Source organism: Lichenostomus cassidix, chromosome 3 (genome assembly GCF_008360975.1).
Source record: "Lichenostomus cassidix isolate B80296 chromosome 3, HeHo_3.0, whole genome shotgun sequence".
NCBI lineage: Eukaryota > Metazoa > Chordata > Aves > Passeriformes > Meliphagidae > Lichenostomus > Lichenostomus cassidix.
The window spans coordinates 13790514-13812413 of NC_139483.1; the positions used below are offsets into that span (position 1 = coordinate 13790514).

At 41.2% G+C, this 21900-nt stretch overlaps 1 protein-coding gene across 1 annotated transcript in view; it reads left to right on the plus strand.

Moving 5' to 3' along the window:
• The first annotated feature begins 879 nt into the window (after positions 1-879).
• FSHR (follicle stimulating hormone receptor) overlaps positions 880-21900 on the plus strand; it is a 137733-nt gene continuing 116712 nt past the window's right edge. Inside the window, exon 1 of the mRNA XM_085054575.1 lies at positions 880-1007. Coding sequence (XP_084910701.1) covers positions 943-1007 — 65 coding nt within the window. The 5' untranslated portion in view covers positions 880-942. The remainder of the gene's footprint in view (positions 1008-21900) is intronic.

Here is a 21900-nt window from a genome sequence, read left to right on the forward strand (position 1 = left end):
CCATTGCTAGATAATACTAAAGACATAAGCATCTTTACTTCTTAAATGTTGGGGGGGGAAAAATAGGAGCAAAAGGGCCATTACCTCATAAGGGAAATTTTAAGTGTCTCTTTTCCTGTACATATCCCTCCTTGAAATTTTGGGGTTAGCCTGGGAAACCCTCCATGGTGGAGAGTTGTACAGGTGCAGTAAGCTTCCTCTTTTGGCATCTTGCATCAGACTTGGTGCCAGCACTGTCACTGTTAGCACAAGAGGGGGAAAAGGTTACAAAGTGGGATGGGACGGACCCAAAATGCTGTAGACTTAACATCCTCTAGGTTGTAGCCACCCATCTCTGAGAAGACAGTAATGTTGGCAGTGTAAATAATGTCTCCATGGAGCTAAAAGCAGTAAGGAGTAATGATGCTAACCCATTATTCTGTGGTAGTTTTGGTTTGGATTTTTTTCTGGCTAGAATCACACAATGGTATGAAAGGCATTTAAAAATATTTATGTTAATGAATTTCACCCTTCTACATCATGAGTGCCCTAAACTATGATACTTGTAGGGTGCAGCAGGTGCTTCTCAAACACTGTGTTTCAATTGTTCTCTTCTGGTAACCAGAGGCTGAGATCAAGAGGCCTCTTAACTGTTCTATAAATCATTGTCCATGATCCAGCAGAAAATTCCTGGTTTATACCAATTCATCCTTGATTAATGAAGTTTTGGGACAGTTGTTCATGAGTGCTATGGGGCCATAACTGCTAATAGAAGTAAACAAGCATGGATCATAAAGAAATCAAATCTTTAGCTGAACTATGTGGAGTTCAAAAAGTGGAAAAAAATACGAGATTACAGTGCTCAATATTTAATATATGGTCCTTTTTTTTAATAGGATGGTGTTGTCTTTGTCCTTTACATCTGCATGGGAAGCCACAAAGGTTGAAAATCATAGAAGGAAAATGTTGCAGAATGATTTCCACACGGATATCTCCATTTTCCTCCAAACCTGGCTGAAAAGATTCAGGTGAGTGTTGCTATGTTTTTCATCTCCTCCACAGAAGTGAAATTCTGGGGTCGCCTCTTGTCTCAGAGCTCTGCCTGATTCCATGCCCACTACTGCAGTGCCTGAGCTTTTCAGCAGCATATTGAGAGATGTCACTGATGCCTGTTACATGTGTTTCATACTCTTCTCACTGCTTGGTTGGGATTTATTAGATTTCTGTATGGTATGCATATGTCCAATTCATTAAGACAGGCTGAAATACGGTTTTCTCTTGGAAGTCTGAAGTTGAAGCTTGTGATAGAGTCGAAAGTGTTGATGCTGCAGGGTTGTACTTCACAGCCTTGTAAAGCCCCTCGAGGAAGTCTGTCTCCTGCAAAATGAGATTTACCCTCTGCAAAGACAGTTGCTCTGTGCTTGAAGAGTAGCAATTCCTGTGATCCTACTCTCAAGTTTTACATGCTACCACCACTCCTGGATATCTTTCTACATGAGCCCCTATTTGCATCCATGGCCTAATGAATCTCAAATCTTCACATTGTACCTTGCCAGGGCTCAGACGGTGGAGGATGAGTGCTGCAGGGTATAATTTCCTCTGCATATGTAAAACAGGTGAGCAGCCTCCAGCCAGGCTGCAAAAATTTACTACAAAAAGACTTCAGCAATGAGAACACTTGCTCATTCCTAGTGCTGGAGACCTTGGAGCCATGATCAGTTACTTTTTGTTTCTAGAAATGACAGATCTTTTTTGGTAAAAATTGGGGAAAGTGGTCTTCTTGATGTGTTGCATATAGGAACAGAAGAAAACAAAAATTTAGCATTCTTTCTGGTTTCTTCATTAAGAGCACTGAGCACTGTTTTCATGTTTTATAGTCTGTATAAACTCAGTATAGCCCTAGAATTTCCCATTTACCATATAAAAATTATAGCTATAACTTATATGGAAACATTTATTCACCTGGGACACTGGGGCTCCATACTTTCCTGCCCGTGGAAAAGAACTGCCATTGTCTTCCAGGAGCCCACTGTCGAAATTTGGATTCCACCTTGAAAATCCAATACGTTTCTTTTTTTGCTCACAGACAAAAGTGGCAGCATAGAAAGGTCTTGGTGGCTATTACAACCCCTGGGCAGCCTCTCATCTGCACCAGAAACACTGGGATTGCCTGCTAGGGTTAGAGATTGGGTTCGGATCAGGGGTTAGGGTGACATTAGGATTAGGATCAGGGTTAGCATTTGTGTTAGGATTTGGGGTTTTGGGTTTTTATTTCCCAAGAGAAAGTGTTATGGACCAGGCTTCATAGGTCACCTTGATTCAGCCTTAAATGTATTCATTTAAAAATATTTGCTGTACTGGCCATTTCAGCTTCTTACAGTGTGAGTTTGCTTGCTGTGGATATTGCTCTGGTTGCATGGATCATTGAACAGAGAACAGATATGCCCTTTGTTGCTCTCTAATAACCAGTAAGGAAGTTGTAACTTATGTTTCCCTGTAATGAGGTTCTCAAAAAAACAAACAAGTAAACATGCAAACACAAAAACTTCCCTGTAGCTCATGGGAATAGATGTTCTCTGAACTATCTTGCTGACCTGTTCTCATTGTAAGTGCTTATGATTTGAGTCCCATGGTATTTAAACGTGGAATGGGTTCACATGCAAAATTTGCATCTCTGCTGTTCTCACTTGTTTATCACTGAGTGTTTACATTCATCCACTTGAAATCTGCAGACTCCAGTTTTCATGCCTAAGAAAAGAAAACACTTGGAAAAGCAGGTACTCATGCACACCTAAACTTATCAATATCAAAAACCTCTTCTACTTCTTTTTGCAATCAGAATTGGTTCTTTCCTGCAAGATCTTCATATAGAAATGGTGGCTCTGATGATACTATCTCAAACAGCAAATAATACTTAATAGCTCTAGTGAAATCTCATCAGGAAACTGATCCCTAAAAGCTATTTTCCTTGGTGTGTGCCCGTAAAAATAATCCAGTTGCAAATCAAACAAATTAGTTGCTATCAATTCCTTTGATGCTATTGTGTTATTGAAAAATATAAAATCCTTAAGAACTAGCACATCATTCTAAGGCTGTGTTTCCCACTCAAGAGAAAAGCTCTCCTGTATTATTTCAAATACTGAAAAGGTTTCTGTTTATGGGCATCTTTGTGGTGTTCTGCACCACTGTATGAGTGGCATAAGGCAACCCATTGCTCATTCACATCCCTGGCCTCTTTTGTAACTAATGTCTCTTTAATGTAACATTAAAGGTATCTGCTGAGAAAATGAGCTCAGATATGACAAATAAAACCATATTAAGAGATTGCATGAGATTGCAGGCATCAGTAGGCAGCCCGTGTTTCTACCCCTTGTGTTTCTTTCCTATCCAGCTAATAGGAGAGTTCAGCTCAGCCTTTCCTCACAGATTTGCAGTGGACTCTGATAATATTTCCGCAGCTTCAAAGGGAGGTATTTGCAGTAGCTTAGGAAACAGGAGAGCTACTATTGAGTTAGAATTGTTCTGGATAGACAAGTGCAGAATTCACCTGCAGGCACTGAATTTAGGTTGATGGCAGCTTCCAATTTCGAGGTCACTCTCCAAGCTCTCTCTTCTTCAGGGATAGATGACTTGGTCTAGCTTAGCTTTAGCAGCACTCTCTAAAACCATATCAGTTTGAACTGTACAGACCACTTCTTACAGCATCAGCCTCAGCCTATTCCTCCTCCTCTGTTGCTGTGTTTCCTCTGGAATAAGTGGGAGTAATTGAGGTGGAGTGGTTTTACTTGCTACAGAATGAATCCACTTTGCAGGCTTATTTATGTAGAGAGAACAACCTTTGTCTAAGGGCCACTTTGTCCATGCCAGAGCACATAGTGGTGCTCAAACAAACCTCAGCTTTCTGCCCAGGCAGAGCTGCAGCAGTGAGGGGCCACCTTAGGAAGGAGGGTTGCCACCCTGAGCTCCATGTGTCCCTGCATGAACTAGCTCCTTTTCCATGCTGCCCCTTGCAGCAGTGAAGCACAAAAAGTAAATGTCATGCTGGCTGTCACTGCAGCTCCTCCATAGCCTGCAAACCTTGTGACAGCAAGCTGTTAACCAGGATGGTTGGGTACTGCAGGAGACAGAGCCAGCAAAAGCAGCTTTCACCCTGGGAGAGGGGAGGGGAGGGAGTCAGAAGAGTAAAAGTAAGAAAATGGGCAGGTTGAGATCGAAACAGTGCACTAAAATAAAAATGAAATAAATTGAAATAAATTGAAAATAATTAATTTTAAAGAACAGCGAAGTTGCAAAATGAGAGTGAAATAAAATTAAAAAAAACAAGGGATATGAATGAAAGACAACCTGCTCCCCCAGCATATAGGCTGAGCATGACATCATATGGAATATGGAATATCCTTTGGCCAGTTGGGCTCAGCTGTCCCCATGGTGTCACCTCCCATTATCTTGTGAATCCCCAGCCTGCTCACTGGTGGGGCAGCATGACAAGCTAAAAAGTCCTTGACTTAGTTTAGCTCAGCAACAATTAAAACATGTTATGAACATGCTGTTGGCATCCAAAATCCAAATCACAGCCCTGTGCAGCTGCTAGGGAGAAAATTAACTTTGTTCCAGCAGAAACCAGGACAGTATCCTTTAAATAATGCCAAGACTAGGGATAGGAAAATCATAGCACATTTCAATCATAGAAGGCTCAATAATGAGACTTTCTTTTGGATCCATTGTGGCTTTTGCCAGGCTGAATGCTGTGGGGTGAGGGACAAATTGGGCTGGTTTTACCCTGAAAATATTATGGCTAATGACATAATGACTGAACCTGCCTAGGAAAAAAGCTTGATTTTTCTTTTGAACTTTACTTATTTCTCCTCTATCCCAGCCTGCTGCATGTTCTTCACCAATAGTTCAAATGGAAGGCAGAACAAACAAAGCAAAACCCAAAAGGGCTAAGCTTTTATGGGCCTTTTACTGTAGCAATTAAATTACTGCAGCACTGTATTGCGCCAAATGATGTCAACATTGAGACTGTGGTGTGAACCTTTCTTTTGGGAGTGAAACTAGAAATATAAATCTTGATGAGGGAAGAGTTCAAGTCATCATTATCTGTCCATTTTCACTGAGAAAATGGACAAATATTGTTATAGGTTTCATCTCAAGGTCTTCCTAGTTTAAGGGATCCTGGCTTTCGAAACATAAAATGTTCTCTGAAAACAATAAAAAACCCAATAATAAAAAGAAAAAAAAAAGTCTGAGCAAACAACAGGCTGTTATGAAAGGACTTTGTTCCATTTAGCCTCTCAGTCTATTTTTCACATCTATTACTTTTTCTATTAAAATTTTTCCAAGCAAGAAATAATTCCTCACTGCAGCTCTTCCCTTGAACAAGTAGCAGTCAGACCCTAATCCCAGGCAGAATTTTTGGGTACTAATTCAATATAAATAAAAAATGAAGACAAAGAATGCTGGGTATTATCACCTGCTTATCCATTTTTCCATCAATCATCACATTCTTGTTTGTGTTCCCACAGGTAGGGAACTGACTTAAGCATGACCTGTGATGCAAAATAAGAGGAATTCAGCTTAAATCATCGTGTACCAAATATCACTGCCAGGCTGAGGGCACAGCCTAAACCAATTAGTCCCTGGTTTCTGCAGCTCTGGCACTGATCACACCAGTTTGTATTCTAACAGTTGTGATTGCCCAGAGCTGCAAAACCTAAGGTCTCTTCACACTTAAATATTTCTCTCTCAAGTCATGCCCTTCTGACATCAGGAGGATTTGGAGTGGAATGCACTACATCAAAAATATTTGTCCCTTATATATCTCGTTGTTTTCAGGTTTTGGAATTGTCTGGGCATTTACTAGATCTTAATGTTTTGTAAGAAAATTCTGGGTAAGAATGGGTGTTTTCCTTCCTCTTTGCTTTTTTTCATCAGGTTTCATTTCATGATTTCCTTTTCATCTGGGAAAATTACACCGTTTTAAGTTTATTTTCATTTCTGAGGCAGTTTACTGAGTGACAGTGAGTTTCTGTTTTTGTCTGGCTTCCTTCCTCTTAAAATATTTATGTTACAGGCATTGTTGGACATATGCCTTAATTGTATTGTATAAATAACAAGATTTCTCCCATAGAGGAAAACATAATGCAGAGTTAATGTGCTTGCAGATTTTCACCTCAGGGCTACATTTGATCCACACTGTTGTGACAACCACACTGGCCTTACCAGCTAAATGAATCTCTTCCTCCTAAAACACAAAATCCTTGCTAGTCATTTCAAGAAATAGCAAATAACAGCCATGATTGTGCAAGGAATATATATTGCTTCAAGATTATTGGTGTGTGATGCGTGGGCAGAAGGATCTCAGCCTCTGAGGAGTGTGATGTTGAGGAAGCATCGAGAGCAGAGAATCAGGGAAGGAGTGAAAATAGCCAAGGGCACTTGGTTTCCACCAATGGAGTGGTCAGTGATGAGCTGACCAGTTATGGGAGAGGGGGAAAAAAAATGCAGGATAATCACATGTGCACATGTCTGCTCTCCCCAGCCAGGATGCTCTGTGCTGCTTTCCCCTCTCTCCCATAACAGACATGGTTCCTGTGCTGTTCTTTTGGTAAAGCATTTGATATAAGTTTTGGGGTTCTTTTCATGAAGTCTCTGAAGGCAAAAGGCACAGATAAAGGCTTCAGCCCATTTTAGTTCACATTTTCAAAGCTCAGTTGCGGTGATGACAGGAAAAACTTATTTTAACAATATTTTTCTGAAGTGCTCTGGTGGTGCCGTTGGGTCAGCAGACACCTGCAGAGCCAGTGCCCATCTGCCCCCACACAGAGAGGCTGCTCTGCAACCAGGAGGGACCTGGAGCACACGAGACTCTCTGAAGATTTTCAGGCAATCTCACAGGGGTGGTTTCCTCACTGCTGCTCACCTCTTCCTAAGCCAGGGAATGCTCGACATCAGTAGAGACTTGCTGGTGTTCACAGGATTTCTTCAGAAGGCAGGGAAGAAAAGCATTCCTAGCAAATGTGCCACTCCTTTAGGTTTGAAACCATGTTCAGCCGCTGTAGCTTTCCCCATCTCCTGCTTGTTTGATGTCAGATGTTCCACCTGCACTTTCTGATCTGTGGGAAATGTTGTATTAAATACAGGTTTTGAAGAGCACCTATCTTCAGATTCCCCTCAAGTGGTCTCATCTGAGCCTGGTCCTCTCTGCATTTTTGAAAGCATGAATGTTCTTAAAAGCCCCAGTAATGTGAGGTTCATTGATGCACTCTATGTTTCTGGTAATTTTTTTATCGTAAATTAGATTTCTCCGTAATCATAGTGAAACAGGGAATGAATGAACTGAAACATGGGGAAGGTTTTCTGTGCCAGTTTGTGTGTCTGGATAGGTTTGCAGATGGTACAGGGTTTAAAAAGATCAAGAACATTCGTCTTCATTCTAAGGCCCTGAAAAAATGAATCTGATTTACATCTTGTGGAAATCTCCCAAGTCGAATGACACAGAAATAAAGGAAGAACTGCTGCATTTCTGCAACCTTATTTGCTGAAAGACAGCATGGGAAGCATTGTTTGAGGGTTATTTCTTGGTTGGTTTGTTTTTCTTAGCCTTGTCTTGCATTTACAAAACTGTTGGGATGGATTGCTGTAATGTGTTTTATCTTCTCATCTACATGAGAAATTTCATGCAAGCCAAACTCGGATAACAGGAAAGTGATAGCTGATTAGACCTACTTGTTAGGTGCTGCTTGATTCTAGTGACTGGAAAATGCTTGGGAAAAAATTTGTTAAGGTTTCTTGCCTTTGCATTTAAAATTAATATAATATCCATTCTGGAAATTTTAGAATCCTCCAGCAGTGCTGGGAAGGGCAGTGTCAGCCCTGCAGGTGGTTCTAAACAGAAAGAGACTCAAACACCTTTACTCCTTAACCCTGCTGCCTCATCCCTCCAGGCTGGTCTTCTATGATTTCTCACTGAAATCAGATTTATCAGAGGGGCAATTAAACACAGTCTTCTGCCCTCAGGCATGGCATTACAACACATGTTTGCTTGGTTGTCAAAGTTAGGTTTTGCTGCTGGCAGAGCATTGCTTTCTGTGGCTGTGCACCTGCACTGCTGCAGGAAAAAGCCTGCACTGTGGTTGTGCAAGAGCCCTCCTGTTTCAGTGCCACTGAAATTCCAAGCACCTCGCTGGTAACTTTGAACACAAGCAAAAAAAAATAAAAAATCTGTATTTCAAACTATAAAAAAAGATGCAATCTACCTCAAAGCCAGGACTTGAATGCTTTCTAATTAATGTCCATCTTTCCCAGGGTTTGTTTGGGGCATTATTTTGTTATTTAAATGAAATTAAATGTTATTGTTGAGAGGAATCTGGTGGGAAAAAAAAAAAACAACCCTTGCTAAAATGGCATTGAAGAAAGCAGTGTTGAACATAACAATTTATTCCTGCATAGCTGGGGGGGGATTAATGTATTTGCCTTGAGCTCTTGCATTAGTATTCCCAGCTACAGAAAAACAGAAATCATAGGGTTTCTGTTTGGTTTGGGTTTTTTTTTTCTTTTGAGCAGTTTGCCTAGCCCTGGGTGATATGCTTACTAGTTAGAATTTAAAAAGCCATTAATTTTTACCTAATTTATTTCTACCCCTGTAGGCTCTCACTTTCTCGCAGGAAATAAGGAGTGCTCTTAGCAGCCTTTATTTGGATGTATTATACAGATTTTCTTTTTGAGTTTCCCCAGCATGCTGAGGCTGTAGTGGCTGGGCACAGGTCCTGACTCTGAACCCAGACTGACCCATTTATTACCACAGACTCGTGTAGGTCTCAAAAGCCTTTTTTTGTTGTTGTTCTGATACATGTTATCAGTAATGCAGAGATTTTGGCATTATTGCAGGGTGAAACCAGGTGAACAAAACCTTTTTTTTTCCCCAGCAAACCATGTGACAAAAAGAAGAGAATCAGGTCTCTTCTGAGCACTTTTTCCCCCTCTCCATAACAATTGCAGCATTTACTCACTGAATTACCTGGGGGATGTTTTATCACAGCTGCTGCTACTTCCTAATGCCAAAATGTGAGTAACTCAGTGAATGCTGAAGACAAAGCATTTCACACACAATACACAAAATTTTGGGCTAGCCCAGTATATTTGGATGCCCACTTGAGAGGCTTTTATTTTAACAGGAAGAAAAGCGCTCATTGTCTCTCCCTGCTTGCTTGTGTTTGTCAGTGATATACGTAATTCCTACTAGATTTGGCTAGGAAAACATGAGGATATGGGAGTTGTGAAGGCCTGCATGAAGGTGATGGTTTGTGTCTGTTTCAGTGACCTGGTACCTGCTGCTACCCTCTTGTGACCATAGGAGGGTGGCAGTCCTGTTCCCATCCAGGCATGAGAACCAAAAGAGAACAGGGCAAGAAAGGGGCAGACCTTGCTGATGATTGCTCTTTGCAGGTGGCAAAGAGACAGGCTGAAACACCCACTGCCTGCTCCTCTGGGTAGGATTAAGATCAGCCTGGTCACAAATAAATCAGGTGAATGAGGATGGAGCTGGAGAACTGCTCCAGTTTTGCTGCTTCAGCGCAGCAAGGAGGTGTGAAAACAAGGGCACTGCTTCCCCCAGCCTGCTCAGCAATGGCAGGATTGCTCACTGCAGGAGCTGTAAGACCTGTGTCAGGGTGCTTGTGGGCTGGGCTTGCTGCTGGGAGAGTGCTGGTGTTGCTGGTGATGCAGCTGCACCCTCGGGGGGCACCTCTGCCAGATGATGCTGTTGTAAACTGCATTATCCACAGATTTGCAGGAGCAGCTGGCCTTTGGTTAGAGACTCCGAGCTGTGTTTTATTCCTCTCTTGGCAATTGAGAGGCCTTTTACCTGGAGGAATTTGTAAGGATGGGTGACACAAATTCTTTAGGTTGGCTCCCTCCCTTCCTCCCTGCCTGACTCCAGTAGCATTCCCAAACTGGTTGCTTTTGGAGAGATATTTGGGAGTATGCATTACCAGAAGCTCTTGCTTGTGCTGGGTAAAATTCATCCAACGTGGTTTGAAAGCATGGATTTGATGGTTGCCTGAGTCTGGAATGCAAAGGCAGGTGCATATTGGCAAAAGCACTGGGTGGTTGATTGCTGCCTGGCAGGCACAGAGTGCCCACACCCTGGGATACATGAGGAGCAGTTTTCAAAGATGAAATGGTGTCCCCCTGCAGCGTCTTACATTGGTCACATCAAGTTCTTGGACATTAGGCATTACAGGCAGTTCTTGTGTCCTAGGAGACAGTTATTGTGCAAGAATTGTATGTCCTGAAGGATGCTGATCTGCTGAGAGAAATATTGCCTTTAAATATAAAAGTGAAAGACACGAATCCCTAAATTCTTGAAACATAGTTAATATGATAATTATGGCTGTTTATTTGTATTTTTAAGAGACAGCAGGTACATCAGATGCATTTTGTTTCAGGATATGGTGCATATAAACATTTGTGCTCTCTATTAATTCTAATTCACAATATATTTATTTTGCTTTCGATTAACTAATAAGGATGCAAAAAAGCTAAACAATTAGAAATATGTATGCATTTATTCAACCTCATTTACTCAGACCTACTCAGGTTCCTTTTGGTGCTGCACTGAGATTCACCTACCTTCACCAAAAACCCACCAGAACAAAACTTTAGCCAGGCTCTGATTTTGAGCATTGTTGTTTAAGTCCATGGAGAAGAAGCCTCTGTTTCAAGTAGATTTAAATATTCCTTTTCTGTAAAGGCTTCCAATCAGGAATTGCCAGTCCTTTCCTTCCTAGACTGCCATATACAAATAATGCTACAATTGAGCACACTGCTTTCATCAAAATTCAGTTGTACCTATTTTCTAGAAGCTGAGCTTCCACTTGCCATCGGATTGACTCTCATTTAGTAGTCTCTGAGTAGCCAGCAAGCAAAATATCCCTCCCACCAAATGAAGGGGTTTGCTTGAGAAACTGTTTGTTGAGGGTTAGGTCCAAAGTGCTGGTGTTTGACACTCTTGTAGCGTATTGCCTTTTTCTTTTTGTTATTGTAAGTGTTGTAACTGTTCCATTTTCCTGGTAAATGATTAAGCATGTACTTGTTCTAATTTTCAATGCCTGCAGGTGGTAGTGAGCAGAGCTGTCTCTAGCCCTGCTCTGTAAACAATACAGGTATTATTCTTCATGAAAATCACAGTGTAGCTTTCTATAGCACAGAAAGTAGCTCTAGGCACTGAGCTTTGAATTGTGAAATAACTTTATAATTTAAATGTGGGCTCACGTTAACAAAAAGAAATACCACAGTCACAGTGGCTACTATGGCACAAACTGCTCATTCTGGCCAAGAAGGCATCTGTAGCTTGTATTCTCATGGGCTGATAAATTCAGACTGCAGGTGGCTGATACCTGAAAAATGTCCTAGAACCAGCAACTCTTTTCCTGTGGTGTCTACTACGATCCCCTCTTTCTGGGGTTGCAGGGGATGGCCTTTTGTTGCTGACTGGGTTCTGCTCACCAGATTTCATCCAAGGAAAAAGGCTTCACAGCAGTTCCATGGTGTACACTTCAGGATTGCACTGCTCTACTTTGCGTAAGGAACAAGGGAAGAAAATGTATTTGAACCTGGGACTGCATTTAAATGCTTCATAGGCTTGCATGGTTGGGTATTATTAAATTGTCTCATCATTTCAGTAATTAAATATAGGGTTGGTAAAAATAGCTTAATCCAAGAAGTGTTTGTTGTCTTCACAAATGGTTTTGAAAACTGCAGCTTCAGAGTTGGCACACCAGCCTTTGAGCAGTTAATGAGTATAAAACACACCCCCTAGACTATGAATGAAACTAAACAGGGGTAGTTAGCTGCTCAGCAAGCAGATGAGCAGATAAGTGATATCTTGCCTGTAACAACCCTTCTGTATTCTCTAGCTAAGGACTGGTAAATGCTTAAAGGTGAGATTTTCTTGGATGAGATGGATGATATTACAATTTTTTCTGTAAACGAGTAACAGTAAGAAAGGAAATTCAGCAGCTACAAGCATCCATTCTGCCCAAACTGAGATGTGTGTGGTCTGAATTCTTTTTGTTCACATATTCTGATCAAGGCTTGTAGCCACAGTGTCACTGTCACATAGGAGTGGACATCTGAGTGACAGGACAGTGCAGAGATTTTCAGTGCTGCTTTGTGCTCACAGGATGGAGTATCCCATGGTTGTTCATCTGGCAATGCACATGGATATTCATTCCTCAAGGTTAAGGCATTTCTGTGCCATAACTTTGAAGTGTGTTTGTCTAGGACTATAAAAATTATGCCTATCATGTGAAAAAATCAAAGCAGCAATGCTTAAGTCAATGATAGCCATCCTTTCTCTACAACAAAATATCAGGCATCACTAGAGAAATCCTCCTGATGTAAAAACATTATAGAAATAATCTCTTTCTTAGCTTCCAAGGAACTGTGGGAGGGAGAAAAACGAAAAACAAAACTTCAAGATGCCTGTGCAAACAACTTGTTAACAGAATGGGATGTTGGCTTTGTACTTAGCGTAGTAACTTAAGACTCTCAGCCCCTGCTTCGATTAATGTTCGTTAATTCATACGCTAATTACTGAGTCTGAAAGTGGAGACCTATAATAGTGAGTGCAAAGTGTGAAGGTGGTGTATTTTCAGGTGACTAATAACTGATTATGAGGTGAATAGGTTTAGCTTTCCACAAGGTATCAAAAATGGGGCAAAAGTGATTCTTATCACAGGGTGTTAGAGACAACCTGGTGTAGAGTAAATTTCCCCTTTCAAGAGGAATTTGCTCTGACATTGAGAAAACAGATCAGCAAATTATTGGAAGCAAACAATGCAAATTCACTGACATATTTGGAATTTGTTGCATATTCAGCAGTGTCTTTAGAGCACGAAGTTTTCACCACACATCCTTTCGACATTGCTCAGTATCTCTAATGACAAATATAAAGAGAATTCACTCTGATAAGCCAATTTTTTGTGCTTTAGTGCAGACTAATGCAATGCCTTTTCTACCCAGTTAATTACTTGTTGTGCTATATATATATATTTATATATACATATATATGTACATGGTGTAAGTGTTACAAATAGCAGAGATTTTTCTTATGGTAGATGGTCGGACCATTCCACCTTGATATGCTTTGTTTCTTTATTCAACTGGAAAAAAGAGATGGAAATGAAAAAAGGTACATTGTCATCACACTGACTCTACAGGAGCACTGCCTCTCCCACCCAGGACTGGTGGCAGAAAAAACCTCACATATCCTCTCTGTCGCTTCCTCATCTTTATGACAGAAATAAGATTCTAAACCCTACTTTCTGTTTTAAAAGCCATAACCTGTATAATAACTAATGCAGGTCATGTATCTTTTGTGATCAAGAAAGTAAGAAATGCCCTATAATCCAAAAGGATAAGAATTGTGAGGAAGTCAATGTTTGTGAATTCCACTTCTTACCAAACTGCTTGTTTGGGATGGGATAAAGTGTTAAATTTCTGTAGGAGTGAATAAGACTTTTCTCTGTTAATCCCAAAACGCATAAAAAGCTTAAATCCTTTTGGAAGTTGGGGGAGGGTAGAAGAGGCTTGACACTATTAGAATAAGAAACTCTGAGTAAAGCTAAGGGCTTTCGCCAGGCTTCAGGAACCTTTTGAATATCTTTATTTGACAGAACACCAGACTACGTAGAAAACATGATCAAGCTTACAAGGCGCAGGAATGAGGATTAAAAATGACAAGAGGGATTAGCCCACTGAGACAACAGATGAAAGTCCCTTCTTGTAACCTGGGACTTCATGTAATGATTTTTCAAAATCTACTGCTACTAACGGGCTGTTGATGTATGGCCCCTGAAAGTCCTGGCAGTTCAGCAGAGGTATTGACAGGGTTTGGTTTGCATTGAAGTCATTACGCTCAATTACACTTTTTTCCCCTTATCCATTTCTTTTTTTCCTTTTCTTTTTGCATTAGCAAGTGGCAGTTTATTGAGCTTTTTCTTTTCTTCAGGCACTCACTAGACCTAGGAATACTGATAGAAGAAAAGGCCATGAATATCCACACTGGTGAGCCACTCTAGCTGCTGCACCTTTAGGGCAATGAGTGGATGGTTAATAACTTGCCCCTACTCAGCTTTGGCAGTCTGCATGGTTTGGCTTTGTGCTGCACTTTGCTGGATTATATCAGAACCCACTGCCTTTTCCTTTAAGGCCAAAACATGCCAAACAGATATTTTCCTGCATTTCTGAAGCTGACAAAGGAAAATGGTGGTAAATATTCCATTCTGTGTATGCTGTGTGTCATTTGTTATCAGTTGCAGGCACTTATTGCTGTATTTAAATACACAATATATGTTATAGCTGGACGACCAGACCAGTGCTGTTTTCCATTGTGTGGACAGACATCAGTTACACTCCAGCCCTTATCAGACAGGTATCAGCTAGGTCAGGACTGGGTTACTGTGGTGTGACCCTTCAACAACAGTACTGACCCACAGCAGGCTCTTCAATCCCCAAAACACAGGCTCTTGTGCCTCTCTGAAATGACAATATCTGTGGCTAAATATCTGTGTGAAGGCTCTGTCAGCTGTGTAACTCCCTGGGCTGGGGACTGTCTGTGAGTGTAGCACTGTGTCACTTGTAAGAGAGGCACTGGAGGTGAAACAACCTCCTACAGAGCTGAGCGTGGCACGTTTCCCCTGATAAGGAATCTGCAGTGAAATAAATTCCCAACTCTGTATAAACCACTCGTGCACCTGTGCCACCGTGGGAGCCCCCAGAGTATATTTTTAGTATTAACACAGCATTTTGAAAGGTCTGCTCTCTATGAAGCAACCTTTCTTTATCCCAGACATGCCTTTTTTTTCTTTTTTGAGGACGTCAATCTCTCATTCCCCAGAGTGCAAGCTCTTCCATCCAGCAATGCATATGTTACAGTAGTTGAAATCTTCCAACCTCTGAAAGTCTCGGATGTGAAAGATAATACCATGAACCTGCCATGATATTTCTAATATTTGGATAAAAATCCCACTGGTCCAGTGAGAGTTATGCTTCAGTAAGAACCAGGGAAGTTCCCATCAGCTCCCACCAGCACGCAGTGCCTCTGAAGGAGGACTGAAGGCAGGGTCAGTGTCTGTATTAATTCTACAGCTTTTTGTAAACACCACAACACCTCCCAGGCTGCAGCTGTGTTCATCTCTCCTCCTTCTAGACCAGCATGAAAAGGGAATGCATTAATACAAAAGCTGGGGAAAAAAACCTAAGGGGAAAGGAGAGGGGAGAAAAAGGATTGATCAGATGGGAGGCAACTGCATGGATCACAGCTTTGTGGCAAAACTGAGCCTTACCAAGATTAGCAGCTGGTGCCTGGGGTCAGATGTAGCCCTGCCTCTCATCACACCTACCTGCTTTCTGGAAGGTGTGTATTGGAAGGTCTACCCTGGTTGATATCTTAGCAGATCGGAGAAAAAGTAGACTCCTGGACCAGTCAGCTCCTCCATTTTCTGTGGCACATTAGGTACCAAGACTCACCTAATTGACTGAAGCTAGAATTTCCAGAGTCACTGAGGTCTCATTTCACCACAGCATCTGTGCCAAAAACATATCAGATTTTTAGTAAGCCAGTACTTACCTCCTATTCAAAAAATATTCTCTGGAGTGGAGTATTCAGGAGACAGATGCATTGCTTGATATAAAAGCATCAATGTTCAATAATTCAAAAAACATCTTTTGAATTATGTTCTTGTGGTTTTGGTAATAATGAAACTGGCCTAGGAGAGAGGGTGGAAAGGAAGGAATGCTGTTGAAGTTTATGTGCAGACCTCTAGCTTTCATTAGCAGCATCAATTTTATGCAAAGCTTGTCAACCATCCTGAAAATTCACCAACTCTGTTGGAGCAGTTTCACTGAAACTGAAGCTGTAGGTGCAGTTCTGATTTGAGGTTTTATTCAGTTATGAACACTTCAGACAGATAAAAACTCACCCATGTCAAACAAACATGAACAGGCTATGACAACAAAAGCCTGCATCTTTTAGAAATAGAGCCAGTTTTCTTTCAGCTATACTTTGAACCTCTCAGTACAAATGTGGAATAGTGGTGAAAACATCCTAACAAACCTGGCACACAAGGACAGGATTTAACACCCTAGACACTGCTTTTTAAAGGTGATCATCTCAAGTTATGTGGCTTAAGGAGGAAAATGTAATGATATATGGAAAACATAATTTTTAAAAAGCTTTTGTAGTGCTCTGTGTGACGTGCATTTCTTTGCTGTTTGCTCTTGGCTGTTAAGACAATGAGTGGTTAAATCACTCTGTGGGTAAAGTCACCTGGTGAAAGTGATTCCTCCAGGAGAAAACTGCATGTGTTACTTTGGCAGGTCCAAAACCAGACTAGCAATCAAGAAAAGGGTATGAAGAGCCTGTCCTGGTGTGTGAGGAGTGAAAGGTAACAAGGAGGGGCAGCCTGGAATGCAGAGAATTTGTGTCTGTGTGTATCAGAGTACCTAATGGATGCTGGATGATGACAGCTAATAAGTGCAGCATATAGGTGAATTTGTTGGGGGTTTATTATATACTTTTTCTTTTAACTCTTTGTCTGTAATACACAGAATCTCACAGAGCTTTCTGAAAGCTGAATGGGGGTCCAGTTTTCCACCCCTGTAGCCCCTTGAGAGAACAGGAAGGTAAGTATTTGTGCTGAGGTCAGCTTTGTAGGGGCAATCCCAGTGAGTGACCACAGAATGGGAAGGCAAAATCATAGTCCTGGGGGAAAGGAAAGAGGTGATCCTGGCAAGAGAGAGGTAGATTTGTACCTGGAGGCACTAATAGGAGGTAGGCAAAGATTTTAACCCTAAATTATGGCACTTGGGTTTTCTTTTAAAACCATAGTGAGCTGCAGTTTTACCCTGAATTCAAAGACTATGAAAGGAAGCCTATAACAATAATTAGTTTGACTCAAAGCATGGTAATTTGTGTGAAGTGAGCATAAAATTTAGATGTTGAATCACACTTTTGATTCAGTAGGAGAGGATGGTTCATTAAGTCAGGGCAACCACCTACATAAGTTGATAGGGCCCAAAATATTCCTTTTGAGGAGGATATCTCATTCTTTTCCGTGGCACAACAGCTCATGTTTGTCCGAGAGCAAAAACTGATCTCAAGAAGTGGAGCACCTCCACCTGATACTTCAGCCCGTAGAGGCTACTGGTTCTTTACTTATAATTAACACTTCTGTGGTGTATAAAACACAGTTTTACACAAGTGTGGGGTCAAGCATTCAGCTTCTTGCAGCTCATCTTGTTATCACCCTCATGGAACATCTAAGCCATGTCAAAAAAGAAGTGAGAAGCCCACATGGCCTGTGGCAGAGTTCCTTGCTGCAGAGGGACTTCACAGCCCCTGGACTCATGCTGGCAGAAAAAAAGCAGCGTGAAATTCCCTTAACCTCTTCTCTGCTGAAACTCAGGGTATGAATGGGTTGAAGCAGCTCTCACCAGTTTGGTGGGACTAATTCTTATATAAATAGGCTGCTAAGCCAAATGTTGCACATTTGGGTGTCTGATTCATTGAGTGTGATTCTTCACCACAAGCTGTGCCCATATCAGAAAAAACACTATCAAATCAGCAGACAACTTTTACAATTAAAATTCAAATGTCTCACATTCAGATTATCTTGAATGTCAAGATTTTTTTTAAAATCATGTGATCGGCTGCAACTTTAATTGTTACCGGCTGAGGACTACTATAAAAATCCTCTTCTTATTTCTTTAGCATCCTTGTTTTGAATCAGCTGCAAGGACACAAAATACTGAAGAACAAAACATGAATAGAAATTTAATGTCCTCAGCTAGGGAACATGCAGTACAAAACTGAAACAGAATGAAGAAGAGAATAAATATTGGAGGGCAAATTATTTTCTGCACCTTAATAATGCAAAAATATACATAAATATATAGACATATATAAATATAGAATCTTTTTGGACTAAATGCAAATTTACATCAAGAAAAAATTTTACTTATCTGCTAAAAAGCATGTGTTTAAATGAAAGGTATGTTAGTTTGTTTCTATACCATTTCTCCTATAAAGTATCTTGGGTTTTACTTGGCCAATTTAGAGCCTTCCTGACTTCCCCTGCTTTCCAGCAGATGAGGTTCTGACATGTATAATTCTCTATTAATTCCTCAAAGGAATTTGTCTCTTTTTAAAGTAAAATGCAATAAAACCAATCAAGAAAATGTGTGAAAGCAGCCAAATTTATCTAGACAAAATGTGTCAGCAGAAGGACACAGTCTCATCTGTGACCAGAAACACAGCTGATGCTTTTTTTGTTGTTGTTGTTGTGTGCTTCAACTTAGAAAAATGTTGCACTGGAAAAGAATGTCCTATTCTGAAATCAAAAGTAATTAGGAAAATTGCAGATTTTTGTCCCTGCACCTGGTAAAATACTGTATTTAAGTACCTGAAACACTAGGATGAGTAAAAAATTAACAATTTCAGGACTTCAGGATTAATGTTATCATTTTATCTTTTCAGATAGAATATCATGGTTGCCCTCTTAGTGGGCCTCAAAGTTTCTATTTGAACAGAATTGGAATCTGATTCTCTTCTCTCCTGGTAATGGGCTCTGGCTGACAATCCTTTATAAAAATGATGGGTCTAATTTGAGTTTTCAGCACAAGGCTCTTGCCAACCTGTCTGGTCTAATTAGCCCTTTCTGAAAGCCTGATCAAGAAAAGGCATGTGCCTTTTAGTGTGTTGAACTGGTTGATTTAAATCCTTTTGAGGAGGGCACAGTTGTCTTCAACCCTGCTCTATGGCAAAGTCATACATTTTCCTTGGTGGAAGCAAAACTTTCCAGCAGGCAGCCAAGTTCGCAGCTCTCTGTTCAGATAGCCTGTGCTGGATAGAGTGTATTTGTCTCAGGGCATGGGGTGATGTGACACCAGCAGCCAAGTCTCACCTAAGGCACTGCCAAGTCCTAGAGAGAGCAAGTCACTCTCATTTTTAATGAGGAGACAGAGGGATAAGGAGAGACACAAGTGCACTTCACTTGATCTCTCTGTCTCCAGCTAAGGCTGCTCCATTGCTATTAGGATTTTAAGGAGGTGGCTAAGATGCACTTGTGTTAGCAAGAGCAAGCTGCCCTTTTGTGGTGAAGCCGAAAGCCTCTCTGTGTCTCTGCTGAGGAAGGATTGCACACAGCTGAGTTTTACCCTTCAGAGCTAATCTCTCACATCCAAGAGCAGATGGCTGCTCCTGCTCTCCCATTAAAATGGGACTGTCTCCTTGAAATACCATGACAGGGCAGTGCAAACCTATTGCTGCACTCCCAAAGGGGAGAAGGAGGAGAAGCACAATATTCGCACTGCTGAGCCAGTTCTGCCACATGAGGGGACAAAGCCAAAGTGTCAATTATGTATCTTCCTTATTCTGCTGTAGTGACCCCAACCCAGTGAGCACTGCAAGTCTCATTGTGTGAAGGAACTTGCCAGACCCTGAGGAAGGAGAGTTGTGAGAGTCTGACCTCCCTTTGCTCCCTCTCCCAGTGTTACCCAGCGCTATTCCCACAGTTCACAAGTTGCCCACCTTGGGAGGATTTCTGTGTCTGTGTCTGCCACGTGATTTCAAGTTAAAACTCAAAGGGACAGACACCCAGGAAAGGCATGTCTGATAGATTGGTTGCAATTTAGCAAATAGCCAAGTAGGAGCAGGACAGAGTCATTTAAATGGTTAAAGACCTCAGTCTCAAGGTGATCATTCTCTTTGAGAGCAGCTGAATCTCTCTGAGAACAGGCTGAATTTCACCAGGAATAGAGAAGAGTTGCCACAGATGTGAGTGGGTTCTTGTTTCTTCTGTTTCTCAGCTGCTTCATGGACCTTCCTTGAACCACAATACTTGTGTTCCTTGTTTTTCAGTTCCCCAGCCCAACTTTTCCTGATGTTCCCTCAGCTCCTTCCTGTGCTGGTGTGTTTTGAAAGATCTTCCAGCCCTGACTGTGTGGTGGCTGATTCAGCCAGCATATCTAGCAAGCTTCCTACTTGTAGCTAGTTCCATTTGCTGGAGCCTCCTGTAAGCCAGAATTCTCCTAGAGATCAGCAAAGTGACAGGAAGGTTTTCTCTTCTCTTGGCCACCTTCTCTTGGCCACCTTCTCTCTGTTTGCTGACCATCAGTCCCGGTGATGCTCACCCTGCAAGGATGGGTTTGTACCTTGAGTGCACTGCTAAGGCTTTTGTGCCCCAGGGAATTTGGGAGACAATTTCTGCCAGCGCTGAGTTGTTTAATTCACATGGAGATAGAAGCCAGGCATATGTTTCCCACAAAAGTTCTTCCCCAAGAGCCAGCTAGTGCTGATCCCAAATGCAAATCTGATGCTTCAAAGCAAAATCTGGGAAAGGATGGACTTCTTTGCCCGGTTTTGTGACAAAATTTGGTATATCTAGTGAGTGAACTGAATTTTGCTCTACCAACATACATCACACTCTACTCTGGAGAGAGGTACACATCTTTAACCAGCCCAAGTGTTGATTCAGGGCTGTGAAAGTCAAGGCACCCTGAGTCTAAGGCCAAAGATTTCTGCCCAGTGATACTACTCCAAGCCATTGTTTTTTCAGTATTTTTGGCTTTTTCTCCTGAGGTCTCTTTTGAGTGGTACAGGAAGGATATGCACTGTTTCTGCTGCTGATGCCAAGTAAAGCACTGAATAAATGTCAAAACATTTGCATCCCAAATAAGCTGCCCATTCTTATTTTTCCTGTAGAGCATAATCATCTTTATTCTAGACAGGTTCTCTCACTCCATCAAGATCAACCTGGCCTACTTTATATGTAAACTTAAGTTTGCCTAGCTAGATGCTAATATATTTTTATTTTAAAACCAAATTGGAAAATCTGTGAGCATCCAGGAAGAGTGAATATTGCAGAATCTGATTCTGCTCTTCTCCTGTGTACACTTCCTTGGTCCTGAACAAAGTAGGCTAGAGTTTTGCCAGGTTGGTGTGAGAGAATTTACAGCCACACAGGGAAATGATCACACGAGTTACAGGCAAAACAAGCTGTTGTTTTTAGCAAGAAATTGCCAGTGTGCTTTAATCCCCAAACAATGTTGCTTTCCTCCCTAGATATGATCAATCCACTCTCTTGTAATTGTTAAATGCAACCGTGGCTGTTATTGTGCTCTGAATGATTTCTGTATTTTCATTATTTTGCTGCTATTACTAATGCAGATTCACTTGTTCCTGTGGAATTGCTCTTGGCTTCTATGCAAATACCTGTCATCTTTATGTCTCAATCAATCTCATTAGAAAGAGAAGGTGAAAAAAAAATAAAACAAAAATCTGCCTTTTTTTTTTTTTTTTTGACAAGCAGATGCTCCATTTCAGCTAACATTCTTTAGTAACTAAATGTTATAAAAATGATCAAAGAGATGGTGAAATATTAAGAAGTTACTTTCATTGCCTCAAGGACAAACCCAATGATGCTTTAGTGAGCTGCTGGAGTGAGTTATGCTACTTGATATGCAGTTTCGTGTTTACCAGTTACTATTCAATCAGATATCTTTATGAGAGGTAGCCTGCAACCCCTAAAAATATTGCTGGGTCGAAATGAATTCCTGCATGACATCATGCAATAATTTTCATTGGACTCGTTGCCAGATGAGGAGAAAAATGAAATGAGACCAACTGATGAAACAAGCTAAGAGTGTGGATTTAGATTAATGGCAAAAAAAATCAGGCGCAGGTGGGATATGATGAATCCTGCAATTTTTCAGCATTAAGACAAGGAATCAGAAGAATCCTTCGAGAGGATGTTCATGATGTTTATTTGTGCAAAGTGACCTTGCGAGCCAAAAGCCATTAATTTGATAGCACAGATCACCATCGCCACCCTGTGGTTGTGGGAGAATCAGGCAGAT